Source organism: Piliocolobus tephrosceles, chromosome X (genome assembly GCF_002776525.5).
Source record: "Piliocolobus tephrosceles isolate RC106 chromosome X, ASM277652v3, whole genome shotgun sequence".
Lineage (NCBI taxonomy): Eukaryota > Metazoa > Chordata > Mammalia > Primates > Cercopithecidae > Piliocolobus > Piliocolobus tephrosceles.
This window is the reverse complement of record NC_045455.1, coordinates 44,496,990-44,514,716: the sequence shown is the minus strand read 5'-3', so window position 1 is coordinate 44,514,716 and position 17,727 is coordinate 44,496,990. Positions and strand designations below refer to the sequence as shown.

The 17,727-nt window shown below is 34.8% G+C and overlaps 1 protein-coding gene across 2 annotated transcripts in view; it reads right to left on the bottom strand.

The window, feature by feature from the left end:
• Positions 1-1,020: 1,020 nt before the first annotated feature.
• Positions 1,021-17,727, bottom strand: part of DACH1 (dachshund family transcription factor 1) — a 433,898-nt gene continuing 417,191 nt past the window's right edge. For both annotated transcript variants that reach the window (XM_023186484.3, XM_023186494.3), the window contains one exon: positions 1,021-3,746. In XM_023186484.3, coding sequence (XP_023042252.1) covers positions 3,709-3,746 — 38 coding nt within the window. In that variant the 3' untranslated portion in view covers positions 1,021-3,708. The remainder of the gene's footprint in view (positions 3,747-17,727) is intronic.

The following is a 17,727-nucleotide window of genomic DNA, read 5'->3' as shown; positions in this document are numbered from 1 at the left end:
ATTTTTGCAAGGCAATTTACAACAGCTTTTTGATTCTATTAACATCTGCATTTCCCATATTTTAAAAATGCAATCCATATAATTTATATTTATAAGATACTCTCCTCTAGTAATAAATAGGTTGGTGAACATTATAAATTTGCTAGTCTCAATGAAAACACGTGGGGGCAAACCTAAATTCTTACTGAGTTTCACTAACATCCGGAGACTGCATGATGTTCTTGTGCTCATCTTACTGACATAAACATATGATGACAGAAGACAAAAATGTGCTTATAATGGTCACATAAACATTTTTGGTTTTATTAAGGAAAAATTCATAATTTAATGTAATGTTTCAAGAATTCATTAAAATCATGCCTTTAGACAGAAAAATTCATTTTCCATTCTCTTGGAAATGTTTAGAATATTCACAGAGATAGCAACCTGAGATTTCCTCAAACACTGCACTTTTGATTGATTAAAATGTTTATATATTATTAAAGGATATTGTAATTTCAAACTTTCTAAAGGCATTTTTTTCCAATGATAGAGATCAAAAGCAAAACACTGAGTTAGAGTTACAAATCTCCACTCATAGATATGGGAATAATATATTTTGTTCCATCAACGTGTCTACTTTACATTATTCAGCACAAAGCTTTGTGAAATAAGAATCATGGGAATATAAGAATATAAAGAAAAAAGGTACAAATAACAGCTTCATAAACTGAGAAATGTACATAAATAAATCATGTATATGTGGGCAGTTTGCTTAGCTGGCAAGAAACAAAATATGGAAAATCTGCTTGTTAAACAATAACTACAGAGTGTGCTTTTATGATGTTTTTCACCACAGTAATTCATATTAGAGATAGAAGCAGTTGCATGTTAAATAAAATCATTGAGCATTGTTCCCCTTGCATTGCAAAGAGCTGACTTATGTTGTTTTTAGATGCCTCCCATTAGAAAGTAAATATTCCTTCAACGCTATGCATTTCACAAAATTTAATAAAGGCGAACTGTAAATAAAGTCACAGGGAGATTTCAGACAGTTTTATTAGGAGATTGTTGAAAAGAAAAAGAAAATTAAATACAATAACAGTAAACGTGGTTCTCACATTGAAACCAGGCTCAAATAACTAGGCTACCATAGAAAAATTTCCAATTCTTGCATTATGATGTAAAAACAGATTTTTGTACAGATTTTGTACAACAAAATTCGTAATAACCTTTTATCATTTTTAGAAAACTTTAAATATATAGATAAAAATAGACAATTTTCATAGGTCCTAGATGAAGATGAGTACGTTCTGTTCCAAGGGCTTGCATAGAGCGCAAATGTGGTTATAATATAGAACAACTAGACATTAATATTTTTAGGATTACAAAAGCATGGAAACCATAAAATGGGCACATTTTACTTGTTTATGCCAAAACACAAATTTCCAAACCAACCTGTATAACTAAAATAGGGAAAAAATTAAGTTACAGACTTACAATAACATTTCATGAATTGTAATATTTACAACATGTTAGTAAGAGTCTCTCTTAACATACAGCTGATAGCTTTTTTCTTTAATCCTTGCTAAAATTTCCTTTTATTTCAAATCAAACACTAAAGCATTCTCAAAGGTCTTCAAAGTATGTATTTTAAAACTATTTAATCCACGTAACAGGTGACTCTATGCCAGGAGCAGAGCAATGGCTGATTCTACTACATATGTAAGTTGTAGGCTTTTAAAAAAATCTTTCAAAAAATGTATGATGCAAAAGCTTGACACAAGTCCATTCAATTTTAAGTGTTGTAACCCTTTAAAGACTGCATATAGGGGAAAAAAATACATAGAACTAGGAAAATAATATCTTGTGCTCAAACAACAAAAGGTGGTTATGGAAGAACTATGCTTAGAAAACCAAGTTTCTACAAAGCATTTACTAACAATACTTTAAATAAAAATAATGCTCCCTTTGTAAGCAAGCTAAAATAGGAACTATACATATAACCTTTTTATGGTATCAAAAAAATGAACTTAGCTGGTTAATAGTGAGCTACACAAAAGAATTATGTTCCAGTATTGCAAGGAAGACCTAAAAGGTATAGAAGCATAATGCTAGAATATCTATAATGTTAATTTTTTCTTAATCAAGTAATTAATACCCAATCAGAACTATATTTAAACATTTTAAGCTAGTTTTCTTAGACATTGAAGATTTTGCTGTTTTGTGGTAATAAATAATGTTACGATCATACAATTATAAGATGACAGAAAAATCATAAAATGTATAGTGACTGTACTGATTCATATCAGTCTTTAAAGGTGTAATACCAGATATGCAAAAAACAAAGAGAAGGTAACTTTAGCATGTGATAAGCACTGTTTGCCGCTTTACTTCCAGTTATCTGCACAGAAGTGAAAATACATACTGTAACTTTCAAAAAGACAGTGAAAATAACACATAGCCACCCTTCCCTCTGACAAGGGTGGGAAGCACAGCACATTTTAACTTTATCACTCAGCGCTACATGGTATTGGACTGGTACATCAAGGTTTGTTAGGTTTTGTTTTCAGCAACATTAACATAATATGACATTAACATATAAAAATATTTCTGGTGTTTTGATTTGCTGTTCAGCCACAATCCATTCCCAATAGTGCAGCTTGGGGCACTAGCTAGGGTTCAATATACAAATAAAAGTGGCTGACACAGAGTTCTGATGTCACCAGATGCTTAAGATCTCATTCATTAATACTGTGACTCCAGACAAATATTTACATGCCTGCATGCGTTAAAACCAGAAAGACGTCTTTCTGACCAACAGGGTGACAAAACATATTTTCTAAAATTTTCATTTTCCTAAACTCTAGTATACTACTGCATACATAATACCTTCCTTGTGTGTTTTATGTTTATATACTGTACATATGACCAACAGTTTGAATAAGAAGCAACATTATTATCTTTAAGTCTATATACCACTACCAGTTTGGAATGAAAACATGTTACATTTATATATTTTTTTTTTATTTTTAAGAACAAAAGACCTTCAGCAAAATCTTTTGGCTTATATTCAATGCTTCTTTTCAGATATGCAAAATGTTATTTCATTGGGTTGTTGTCAACATCCATTTGTTGGTCTTTTGGAAAGTATGTGAAAAAAAAATTCTTCAGGAGAAAACCCACAATTAGAGTTTGAAATTGAATGTAACAGAATATCACTCTTGTATTTTTTTTTCAAGAATCCTCTATGCCCCCTACAAGTTCCTTCCAAGTGTTCTTGCTGGTTTCTGGAGGACATAATTCTGTAAGTCTGGGTAACCACTGCTACAAGAGTCTTTTGATGTGCTCAGATACAGAATTTTCAGAAGAGGAAAATGGTTCATTCCATTAGAAAAAAAAAAAAAAGCTAGGTCTTATTCAGACCTGCCTTTAACTCTGTATACAATTGTCCAGCAGCAAGTTGTAGTAATTAACTGTAAGAACTTTGATACTTGTACATTTACAAACATTCTCAGGTCTCTGGTATGAACCACAGGTGAAAATCAATGGAGGAAACTTTTTTTTTTTTTTTTTTTTTTTGTAGAATACTTAAACTTTTAAAGAACATTAATACACAAAATTCAGGAAGTTCCCTTAAAAGGACTTTATTTTTTCTGAACTTTCCCATGACGAATGTCTGACAGCAAAGTTCTTTTCTATAACATGGATTTCTTCAACAGGAAAGATTCAGTACATGACAGTAGTTTTCAAATACAGTCTTCCATCTAGAAATGAACAGTAAAAAATTAATTAAAGACATAGCATTTGGGGTACAAATGTGCATGTAAAAATGATGTAACTTGATAAATAATTTGAGGTTTTTATTAGATCTTTACTTGGTTAAGAAGTAACATTTTTTCACATCTTCTCAAAGTTAATTTCATAATTGCACAGAGTTTATGTGGCTGAAAAGAATACAGCATTTCTACTTCTCATAAATATATATTTGTTATTTTGATATCAGTTTCAGAGCACTCAGAAAATAGCTAAGAGTATGTGTGTGTATTTTACTGATATGCAAAGTTAGTTGATTTCTGTTGAATAACAAATTACTTCCTTCAAGCTTGCAGAACCAAATTTTCTCTGAATGCACTCAGGTGTATCTCCATCAGGAAAGACTGAACTCCCATCTTACTCTTTAGCAGTGTTGTTAAATATACCATGTAATGTAACTATTGTGCACATTCGTTGCTATTTATATGAAAGCCACCTAGGTTATTTCATCACTGTCAATGAACTATGGCCTTTACCCCTTGAAGTGAGATTAATCCAACAATTAAATATTAAAATGTAAACACTGTATATTACTCAACTTTTACTAATGAGCAAACACACAGTTGTGTGAAAAAGAAAAGGAAATCAAATCTTGGAGACATCGAATAAATCAATTTGAATGAAGCATAAATAAGAAATAGGAAATTAAAAATCCAAACCAAAAATAAAACAATACCAAACATAAGCCTATTTCTCAAATATTTAATACACTCTAATCTGTCCACTTGCTGGTGTGGCCTAAACTTTGTATATATTTGTCTAATGTATCTCTGAAATTCAAATTTTAATATGTACAGTAGAAGGGAGAACAATCAGAAAAGGAAAGTTTTCTGAGCTTTGAAAAGTGCATATTGCCATGTAAATGTTTGCAAAATGTCTGGTAACTTGAAGAATTAAAATGTAAGAGAACATAAATAACCTATAGTACATTCAGGAAATTAAAAAGATAGTCTAAATATTTGTGGACTTCACCTTCAACTTTCATACAACTACTTTTATACAATTCTATATAGTGGATATAGTAAGTTGCAAGGAACTTAATATCAGCAACATTAAATCATTTTGTACTTCATAGAAATATTGGTAAGCCCAAATTATACGTTCCTCTCATTTTTTTCTATTTTTTATAATCTTTCCTTTTTAAAAAATATTTTTAATTTTTGTGGGTAAATATTAGGTACATGTATTATATTTATGGGGTGTATTACATATTTAGATACAGGCATACATGCATAATAATCACATCTGGGCAAATGGGGTGTCTATCACCTCAAACATTTATCCACTCTGTTACAAACAATCCACTCTCTTTCAGTTATTTTAAAATGTACAGTCAAATTACTGTTAACTATAGTCCCATTGTTGTGCTATCAAATGTTAGATTTTATTCATTCATCCTAATTTTTTGAACCCATTAACCATCCCTGCTCCCTCCCCATTCTCCCCACTAACCTTCCCAGTCTCTGGCAACCATCATTCTACACTCTATCTCCACAAATTTAATGGTTTTAATTTTTAGCTTCCACAAATAAAGTGAGAACATACAAAGTTTGTCTTTCTGTGCTTGGCTTATTTCACTTAGCATAATGACTTCCAGTTCCATCCATGTTGCTGTAAATGACAGGGTCTTATTCTTTTTATGGCTGAGTAGTACTCCATTGTGTATGGGTACACCATTTTCTTTATTCATTCATCTGCTGATGGACAATTAGGTTGCTTCCAAATCTTGGCTATTGTGAATAATGCTGCAACAAACATCTTAATAAACATTTGTAGCATTGAAATACTACCTCCAAGATGTCATGAAACTCTGTTTTGCTCAATGATATATCCCAAGCATAGAGTACACAGTAGTCCTCCCTTATCTGCGGGGTATACGTCCAGACTGCCAGTGGATGCCTGAAACCATGGATAATAGTACCAAACCCTATATATACTATGGTTTTTTTTTGTATATATACATACCTACAATAAAGCTTAATTTATAAATTAGGCACAGTAAGAGATTAACAATTGTAGATAATAATTATGCAATTATATATACATGATAATAATAGAATAATTATAACAATGTACCCTAATATAAGTTATATAAATGTAGCCTTTCTCTCTCTTAAAATACTGTAACATTTTCAAACTATTGTTGACAATGGGTAACTGAGACTATGGGAAGATAAACTATAGATGAGGAGGGACTACTGTAAGTTTAGTAAATATGTGTTAAATGAATGCATTAATCAGATATAGGTCTTTAGAAAGATATAGATTTCATATGGTTTACATAAAATCGATATTGAATTATACATATTATATATTATTATATGTAATGATATATAACATTACAAATGTAAATATAAAAACGTATTATATCATGAACATCCCAAATCCACAATTTTCCCTCCCAGAGGCAGGGATGTCCATAAGAGTAGCCTCAGACTGGCTAAATGCTAATAAGTTGTGTCAAATATCAGTTGCCTTTCTTAAAATTAATCTAGTTCAACTTTAAGAATAATAATAATGATTACTTGAAAGTTGTTAAATAGCTTTAGCTTTTCAGGGCTGCGCGCGGTGGCTCACACCTGTAATGCCAGCACTTTGAGAGACTGAGGCGGGAGGACTGCCTGAGCCCAGGAGTTCCAGACCAGCCTGGGCAACACGGTGGCACCCCATCTCTATTAAAAAATAATAGTTATTAAATGAACAAATAAAATGAACAAATAAAAAGGAAATACCCTTAGCTTTTCAGTTCAGCAATCGTTTACTAGGATTTTTAACAGTTGAAACATAATAATCACAATAAAGATCTGCTCCCTCAAAATAGCACACATGTTTGGATATAAAACATAGCCTAAGATTAACCAATGAAAACATGTTTTTAATCCTACTGACCTCTTAATTCTGAGCAACGATGTAAAGACATGCAGAAACTGTGTCTAATTCTCTCTGTAGATATGTATAGACGTGCAGTCTAAAAGGATTTTACCTCTTTGGCCCCTAACTATTGTTTCTGATTGATACTAAATATTACTATAGTTCAGCAGTAGACATTGTGGTATTAAATAAAGATTGGAACCTCCTAAATCAGGTATTAATCAAATACTAGTATCAAGGCCATATTATTTAGGTAAAAATTTATTTCTAATTAAGAATATGGCAGTACCATATTGACATATTGTGAAACATTTGTTGTTTTTGTAGGGAATATGGCCTTATTTCTTCTGTTTGCTTAGCTTAATTGCACTCACCTGTGGGACCAAACTATGTTTTTCTCAGTTACATTATAGGAGTAATATATAATTATTTGTGATTTCAGCATAGCAGGAGTTTCAATTACTCACTTAGTAAACAAACCTAATAATATTATAAAAGTAAACAAAATAAAAATTTCTGTCTTTCGTATATTTACTACCACCTGGCTAAACATTGGACTGTTCTAAAGATAATTTTGATTCGAATGATTTCTACTACATAAAGCAACACTGATTTGTTTAAAAATCTAGTAATAGAGAAAACACAAGTATCCAAAAAGATAGTGTTGCTACTTTTGCCAAAGCTTTCTAATTCTTAATCCCTTAATTTATTTATCCCTACTTAGCTCTCTTTTTGATTGTCTCATTATTTGTAGCATGTATTCAATTATATTGAGATTATCATTCCCATTCTCATTTTTTAAAAAATACACAATATTTCCTAGGATTAAACAGAGAGAAGAGAGACCTTGTAAACTTCCCCAGAATTCAAATTTCATTAACCTAAGTCCTTCATAAACTTTACAAAAAGTAATACTTTGCTCAAAAGTAACATTTCAGTGCTTGCTGTGGAACTCTTAACTCTCTGTACAATGAAGAAAAGCCACTAAAATATTAAATATAGTTTTCTAATCTTCTGTGATCTACAGTATATTAGGTAGAAAGAATCTAGAAGCAAAAAATGGATTTATACAAATAATCCATTAAGTATAAATACTTCTTTAAAAGACCCATATTTACATTAACTAGTCAAATTATTCTCCATGGTCTACAAAGTGGTACCTAAGCTGGTGCTGCTTCTCCTCTTCAATCCTATCTTTTACTTCTCTCCCCTAGGTTTAGTGGCCTGTCTGTTCTACAGCACACCAGACTCTATATTGTGTTGGAATATTCAGGCCTGTTCTTCCTTCGAGAAGCCTAGAATACAAGTACGCCCTCTTTCCCCACTTCCCCTTCTGCTGCCTCCTATTGAACTTCTCTGAAAAGAACTCCACTCATTACTCCTCATTACTATCACCGCAAGAATTACTCTATAGCGCTTATCTCACTTTGAAGTCATATAAAGTGAGGTTCCCCGAAGATAAGCCCCGTGGAAGAGGCAGCTGCCTCTTTCTGCCAGTATTAGAATGAGAAAGCTTCAGCATGATGTTTGCATTAAAAGATTTTTTTTTTTGTTTTTTTGTTTTTTTGAGACGGAGTCTCGCTCTGTCGCCCAGGGTGGAGTGCAGTGGCTGGATCTCAGCTCACTGCAAGCTCCGCCTCCCGGGTTTACGCCATTCTCCTGCCTCAGCCTCCCGAGTAGCTGGACTACAGGCACCCGCCACCTCGCCAGGCTAGTTTTTTGTATTTTTAGTAGAGACGGGGTTTCACTGTGTTAGCCAGGATGGTCTCGATCTCCTGACCTCGTGATCCGCCCGTCTCGGCCTCCCAAAGTGCTGGGATTACAGGCTTGAGCCACCGCGCCCGGCCTGCATTAAAAGTTTTAGTGTGGCCTCAAATGTTAAACTTTTGAAGAAAGAAATTCATTAATATGTCTATGTAATAAAAATTATTAGCATGTTAGAAATTTTGAAGTTTATCTAAAACTAAATATTTTAAATAAAATTCTCTTAGATTTGTAAAATATACCAGTAATAAGTATTTCATAAGCATCTTTACCATGGGTCTTATGTAAAACATGTTTATAAAAATTACATAATTATGTGCTCGGCATCTGATCTGCTGTAATTCTACTTTTAATAAATATGTATCCTATTAAATTTTTGACTAATGTTCCTAACAGATGGACAGATGTATCAAGCATTAAAGATGTCAGCTATAAAATAGATCCCACCTGTCACATTCAGGTAGTTAGACATCAGAGATCCTCTACTTTAGAATCCACTAGAGGCAGAAATGCACCAGGCACAGACAGACCCTTGAAGACTGACTAGCTTTCATTTACAGACCCTTATTTTAAAAGCAGTTCTATCATATAATTTTGTCATATTTATTAAAACATACTTGTAGGTCATTAAAAGTCTGTAGGAACAAAATTTTAAACAAATGTTATAATGTTCCAGAGAAGTTACATTGGCCCTGTAACCCACAGTAAATAGTTGCATATGGACATACCCAGGAAACTAACAACAGACTTCTGAATTATGGGGCTGTGGTTCTAACTCAGCCTTCTGTTAATAAACCACTTGAATGAAAGGCGGATGGCAAATGTGCTAGAAAGGATATATATGGTCCTATAATTCAAACTGTGCCATGTCTGTATGTTATATAACAATGGTCTCAATATTCTCTCCTTTCCTGACTCTTCAAACAGCAAGAGAAGTCATGGGCCATGGAGAAGACTTTGCAAAAACGAGCTGCAGAAGAGAGATTATTGGAATCCCTGGAGCATGTCCATGGCTGAGGCCTCATTATTCAGAGGTGTGCTGTTTACATCTGGAAACTCAGAGGGCTTATTCATACGTTTTGTTTTAAGGGTTACTCATTGTACATCATACTTATTCTCTAACTAGATAATCTCATTCCTGCACACCACTTCTTTCTGTATGTGTTTGACACAGAAAAAAATATATTTCCTGTTTGTTCCTTATGCTGAGCCAAGTTTACCAATCAATTATTCCTCGATATCTCAAATGGATGAAAGCTTTACAGTAAAATCAAGTAAAGTGGCAATAATGAAATGATTAGTATCAGTAAAGCTAATATTTTCTGAGCACCTGTGATGTTCAAGGTGCTATGTCGATTTTAAGCCTAAACTTCCCACCAACCCAAGAAAGTAATGCCTCTCACAAATAAGGCTATTAAGGCATAGAGAGGTTAAGTATCTTTCACTTTTTCACAGAGCTAGCAAATGGAAGTGCAGCGATTTGACATTTCTGTGAATTCAGATTTCATGTCCATTCTACTCTATCACTTTTCCTCTAATAAGCAACTGGACTGTCCCTGGAAAAAATACGCCTTTGACACACAGAATTATAGAACTGACTCCCAAACACCTAGTACCATTTGTCTCGCTGCCTTGTGGATCTGCTCTTTGCCTTCCTCCTGGGGGCAGGGCTTCTTTTTAGCCTGCAAAGCCTCAGTTGGACAACCTGAAATCAGAACTAGAATTCTTACAGCCCAGTTTCAAAGAAAATACCTTCCTTTAACACAATGATTGTTTGCTTTTGCAAGGGAGGTTGATATGACAGAAAAATCATCAAGCTAAACTTTGTGCATGGGAGTACTTAATTAAAAACTCTGTTCTAATTAAAAGCATTTGGGAGTAGGGGTTGAGCGAAACTATTTAAATTACAAATTCCTAATAGTTTCAAAGTTCATTGTGATGTGATGCTTACAGCTATAATTTGGTGTATAAGAAAGTAACTCGTGTCTAAGAAAGCATTTGGTATATAAGAAGGATCACTGAATAGTTTATTGCGAATGTGAATTTTTGTATGTTGTTTGTTACTATGAAGATTAGATCTACAGACAGTAAATTGAAGAAAAATTTGTAAATTATTTGTAAAAATGGATCTCAGATTTTATACTACAATCGAAACCATCAAATCAGACCCAATCAGTATAGAGATTTTGTATATTTTGCTTACTGTGTCTGAGGACAGAGACAGGAGAAGTCTATCTCAAAATTTCTAGTTTTGCATTCACGGATTAAGTTTAATGTTTGGTTTAATATTTTTGCATGTATTATTATATGAAGTTATTGCTAACATCTAATACATATAGACAGATGCAGAAGTTGGCTTTTATTCCATATATAAAAACTAGATTATTAAATAGATTGATCATTTATTTTAAAAACTAATGAGGTTTGTTTAATACCAATCAAATGGCTGGGCATGGTGGCTCACACACACCTATAATCCCAGTACTTTGGGAGGCTGAGGCAGGCGGATCACGAGGTCAGGAAATCGAGACCATCCTGCCATCATGGTGAAACCCCATCTCTACTAAAATTACAGAATATTAGTCGGGCGTGGTGGCGGGCGCCTGTAGTCCCAGCTACTCAGGAAGCTGAGGCATGAGAATGGCGCGAACCCGGGAGGCAGAGCTTGCAGTGAGTCGAGATCGTGCCACTGCACTCCAGGCTGGGGACAGAGTGAGACTCTGTCTCAAAAACAAAACAAAACAAAACAAAACAAAAAAAAAAAAACAAAATGAAACAAAAAACCCCACTCACATTATATGACAAGATTTTATATCAGATGACATATAAATTAATACAATTTCAAACTGACACCAAAAAATCCAATTTATTCACTGTGAAAATCATGTCAAATCCTTAACTATGGAGTATGCCTGTGAAAGGTATCATACGATGTGCAAATAGATTTCTCTTCCAGTTTTGAGAGTAACTCCCTCACAAACATCCACAAGGATCTTTTACACATCTTTTGCATGAAGGACTTAACAAATTGCTTTTTCTGTTAGGAAGTCGCATTATTAAACGGGCCATCTATTTGTTCAAAACTTATATCCAGGCACCTGTAATCTAGTGATATTTGCTGCTTTCACAAAACAGTTGTATATGCAGATGCCTCACTCTTCCAGAGCTGAGGAGAATATTAACACAACAGAGGGCAAACACATCACATCACATGTCCAGAAAGTTTAATATTTACTTAAAGAATCTGAGGTTAATATAAAATATAGTAGCCGTGAGTCTCTCTCAACATAATGTCTTCATCATGTGAAGTTAAGGAAACCAAAATAAGCGATGAAAACAAATGTTAATGATTCATGTGATATTTGATAAGACAACGAAAGGAAGTCAAAATAAAAGCAAACAAACAGGAACAGATGGGAAGGATCTTTGTCAAGTCATAACCCCTCTTCTAAAACCCCCAAAGGAAGAAGCTAATTAAAGAAAATATTGTTTCTTGCTTTTTTTATAATTTTATATTTAGAGTAAGAACATTCTGCTACTGCTAAAGCAAAAAAGCTGAGACACAATGTCTACATTAAACATGAGAAACATTTTGGCAAGACTGGTGTTCTGAACAGGCCCATTTATAAGAAGATACTGAATAATTATCAATTCTTCTCATGAAATGCAGATAGTAACAGTCCAAGTGATTTCCAGACGTTTGAAGACTAATATATTAAAAGCTGTGTTGTTTAAATATAATTAAAAAGTAAAAACTGAAAAAGTAGTAACAGATTCTGTGTTTTCTTTTTTTTTTTTTCTCAAGGTTGTAACTGGGGAACCTGAGGCCTACAGAGTTGGGTCAAGGTGAGAGAGGACTAGACATCATATTAAACCTCATATCCTTTTTATATGCTTTTTTCATTAGCACTGGGTGCTGTTCTAGACAATAAGCAAAGACGGTATGCAGGGAAGTACAACAACTAGGGTACTTTGTACACTCCAAATACAACACAGTAAGAAATAGATAATGAAGTGGCTGGGCGTGGTGGCTCACACCTGTAATCCCAGCACTTTGGGAGGCCGAGGCAGGTGGAGGTCTGAGGTCAGGAGTTTGAGACCAGCAAAAAGCTGTCTCTACTAAAAATGCAAAAATTAGTGGGGCGTGGTAGTGCATGCCTGTGATCCCAGCTACTTGGGAGGCTGAGGCAGGAGAATTGCTTGAACCTGGGAGGCGGAGATTGAAGTGAGCCGAGATGGAACCACTGCACTCTAACCTGGGCAACAGAGTGAGACTCTGTCTCAAAAAAAAAAAAAAAGAAATAAGTAATGAGTTACATAATAGACCAACATGGCCCTGCTTATTTGAAATCAGAGTAGATAATGTGCCTTATTTAAAAGGGCTGGCATGCTCATGTTCTCACTCATAAGTGGGAGTTGAACGATGAGAACACATGGACACAGGGAAGGGAACATCACATACTGGGGCCTGTCGGGGGTGGGGGCCAATGGGAGAAAGAGCCTTAGGACAAATACCTAATGCACACGGGGCTTAAAACCTAAGTGATGGGTTGATGGGTGCAGCAAACCACCATGGCATATGTATACTTATGTAACAAACATGCATGTTCTGCGCAGGTATCCCAGAGTTTAAAGTAAAAGAATTTATTGCATCATTAAAAATTTTAAAAAAAAGGCTGGTATGAAGTAAAGTTCTTGATTGTGGCTAATAATTAGACCAAAAAATTATAATCACAAACTGCTTTTATATGTTTTTCAGTTCTCTTCAAATAAGAAAGTACATGCGAGAACACAGGCTAGTTGAAAACATGTTCTGAGAACAAGAGATCATCTAAAGCTATAAAACACAGTTTGATAAGGTACAGGCTTACCTCCTTTTATTTTGCTTCATTTTATTGTGGGACACAGATACTGTTTTTTCACAAGTTGAAAGTTTGTGGCAACTCCACACTGGGGAAGTGCTCACTTAATGTCACTGTGTCACATTTTGGTAATTCTCTCAATATTTTCAACTTTTTCATTATGATTATACCTTTCATGGTGATCTGTGATCAATGACCTTTGATGTCACTATTGTAACTGTTTTGGGGGTTCCATGACCTGTGCCCATATAAGACATGAACTTAATAAATGTTGTGTTTGTATTCTGATTGTTCCACCAACAATTGATTACCCCACTTCTCTCCCCTTCCTTGGGGCTCTCTATTCCCTGAATCACAGCAATATTGAAATTAGGTCAATTAATAATCTTACCACAGTCTCCAATGAAAGGAAGATTTGCATGTCTCTCACTCTAAATCAAATGCTAGAAATTATTCAGCTTAGTGAAGAAGGCATGGCAAAGTCCTAGATGACCAAAAGCTAGGCTTCTTGCACAGTTTGCCAAACTGTGATTGCAAAGCAAAAGTTATTGAAGGAAATTAAAAGCTACTCTAGTGGACACACAAATAACAGAAAGCAAAACAACCTTATTGCTGATACAGAGAAAATTTGAGTGTTCTGAATTAAAAGATCAAACCAAACACATTCCCTTAAGCCAAAACCTAACCCAGAGGAAAGCCCTAATTTCATTCTGTTCTAAGAAGGTGAAGAGAGATGAGGAAGCTGCAGAAGAAAATTTGAAGATAGCAAGGTTGGTTCATAAGGTTTAAGGAAAGATGCTATCTCCATATCATAAAAGTGCAAGCTGAAGCAGAAAGTGCTGATATAGAAGCTGCAGCAGATTATCCAGAAGATCTAGCTAAGATCACTATTAAAAATAGCTATACTAAACAACAGATTTTCAATGTACACAAAGCAGACTGCTGTTGGAAGAAGATATGTCATCCAGGAATTTCATAGCTAGAGAGAAGTCGATGCCTGGCCTCAAAGTTTCAAAGGTCAGGCCAACTCTCTTATTAGGGCCTAATACAATAGGTGACTTTAAGTTGAAGCCAATGCTCATTTACTATAAGAATTATATCAAACTTACTCACCCTGTGCTCTGTAAATGGAAAAATAAAATCAGATGACAAGACATCTGTTTACAGCATAGTTTACTGAATATTTTAAATCCACTGTTCAGGTCTACTGTTAAGAAAAAAAAGATTTCTTTTATAATATTATTGTTCATTGATAGTATACCTGGCCACCAAAGAACTCTGATGGAGACGTACAAGAAAATTCATGTTGTTTTCATGCCTCCTGACGCAACATCGATTCTTCAGCCCATAGACCAAGAAGTCACTGGACTTTCAAGTCTTATTATGTAAGAAATACATTTTGTAAGACTACAGCTGCCATAGATAGTGATTCCTCTGATGGGTCTGGGCAAAGTACATTGAAAACCTTCTGGAAAGGATTCAGCATTCTACATGCCATTAAGAACATCTTTAATTTATGGAAGGAGGTCAAAATATAAATATTAACAGGAGTATGAGAGAAGTTGACTCAAATCCTCATAGATGACTTTGAGGGGTTCAAGACTTCAGTGGAGGAAGTAACTGCAGAGGTACTGGAAATAGTAAGAGAATTAGAATTGCAAGTGGAACCTGAAAATGTGACTGAATTGCTGCAATCTCATGATAAAACTTTAATGGGTGAGAACTTGTTTCTTACAGATGAGCAAAGAAAGTGATTTCTTAAGAAGGAATATTCTCCTGGGGAAGATGCTGTGAACACTCTTTAAATGACAACCAAAGATGTAGAATGTTCCATAAACTTAGTTGATAAAGCAATAACCGGTTTCATTCAAGAGGAATGACTCCCCTGAAGGAATTTCTATTGTGGGTAAAATGCTGTCAGAAAGTTTTGCGTACTGTAGAGAAATATTTTAGGAAAGGAAGAGTCAATAGATGCGACGGCAAACTTCACTGTTGTCTTATTTTTAAAAATTGACACAGCTACCCTAACCTTCCCAAACCACCACTCTGAACAGTCAGCAGCCATCAACATTGAGAAAATACCCTCCAGCAGCAAAAAGATCACAACTTGTCAAAGGCTCAGATGATTGTTAGAATTTTCAGCAATAAAATATTTTAAATTAAGGTATGTACACTGGTTTTTTGGACATAATGCTATTGCATCATTAATAGACTACAGTATAGTTTAAACATAAATTTTATATGGAATGGAAAACCAAAAATTCATGTGACTTGCTTTATTGTGATATTTGCTTTACTGAAGTGGTCTGTAACCAAATCTGCAATATCTCCGAGGTATGCTTGTAACTACCTTTTAGACAAAGACAGTAAAAATGAAACCCTGTTATTTCTATGAAAAGGAACTTTGTTCCAGACTCCAGGTAAGCACAAGTTATAAGGAGAGACCTGAACTTTGGCAATGGACATTTTGAAGCGGGTGTAACTAGACTATGAGAATTGTGGAGCTAGAAGAGATCCTCACTGGGCAAGCTGATCTGACCACAACGTTCTTTCTAAATGGGAAACTAAACTGATCAGCCATGGCAATCATTAAAAAGTCAGGAAACAACAGGTGCTGGAGAGGATGTGGAGAAATAGGAACACTTTTACACTGTTGGTGGGATTGTAAACTAGTTCAACCATTATGGAAAACAGTATGGCGATTCCTCAAGGATCTAGAACTAGAAGTACTATATGACCCAGCCATCCCATTACTGGGTATATACCCAAAGGATTATAGATCATGCTGCTATAAAGACACATGCACATGTTTGTTTATTGCGGCACTATTCACAATAGCAAAGACTTGGAATCAACCCAAATGTCCATCAGTGACAGACTGGATTAAGAAAATGTGGCACATATACACCATGGAATACTATGCAGCCATAAAAAAGGATGAGTCTGTGTCCTTTGTAGGGACTTGGATGCAGCTGGAAACGATCATTCTCAGCAAACTATCACAAGAAGAGAAAACCAAACACCGCATGTTCTCACTCATAGGTGGGAACTGAACAATGAGATCACTTGGACTCGGGAAGGGGAACATCACACACCGGGGCCTATCATGGGGAGGGGGGAAGGGGGAGGGATTGCATTTGGAGTTTTACCTGATGTAAATGACGAGTTGATGGGTGCTGACGAGTTGATGGGTGCAGCACACCAACATGGCACAAGTATACATATGTAACAAACCTGCACGTTATGCACATGTAGCCTAGAACTTAAAGTATAATAATAATAAAATAAAATAAAATAAAAATTAAAAAAAGCAATCCTCTGAACTGAAGAATGAAAAAAGAAGGCTTTTGAAGATCTACACATAACTATGGAGAAGCCTAACCAGTTTAGAGTTATTTAGTCAACTCTAGCCACAGGCAAAATACTTTCCTAAATGGTCAGATCAGCTTACATCATCTCAGTTCCTCCTGGAAGTGACCTTGTTGTCAGTATCTTAGAGAAGAGGCCCTTTGCCTGAATTTCAGGTTAAACTATGATGTTGAAACTCCAATGTGGGCAAAGAGGAATTTACTACCAAAGGGAAGCTGATCTCTTTACTGGGTATTAAAGATATTCTCGTCTGTACTCAAGGATCTGCCCCAAGTGGGGTCAAAATCTGCATCCTGTGATTCTCTGAACTAAAATCTGTTCAAGAACTGAATGTTCTTAAAACTGTATTACCATGACCACAACCAAGCAAAATTAACGAAAATGATGATGATGATCATAATCATCAGAATCATCAACTATCTATTGTTTGTCTGTGCAATAAAGAACAGGCAATTCTATGATTAATGTTAAGAAAGCCCTTCGACAAAGTGTTTTAGTCACGAATGAGTGGCCTAAACTCATGTACACACAGTTGGGATCCCATATATTGCATTGCTAAAACCTACATGTAGTTCCTGTCCTATACACTTGTCATAGGACCCAGACTACCATCTCTCCGAAGTTGTCTTCTTACACTGACAAGTAAAATGCTTCACTATCCTACAGAAATTGCTGAAAGTCTGGCTATAAATCTCCTTAAGAGCAGATAAAATACCGTATTTGTGCATTTCTAGCATCTTGAGCATTGCCTGGTACATGGAAAGGGCTCAATAAAAATATATGGAAGGAACTATCAAAATTAATGCCACAAAATGAGGAGAAGATGGACGTTATGTGACTCTAGATGTTATGCCCTGGGAAGAACACAGCCCCACTGGGATAGTATATTGGCTTAGCATACATGACCTGAGCCTAAACATGAAGAAACATCAGATGCAAAATGAGAAGCATTCTATGAAGAAAAGGAATGTATTTTTCAAAAATGTCAATTTTATAAACTATTTTTAAAAGGCTAAGAAAATGCTCAAGATTAAAGAGACTAAAGAGAAATGACAACTAAATATAA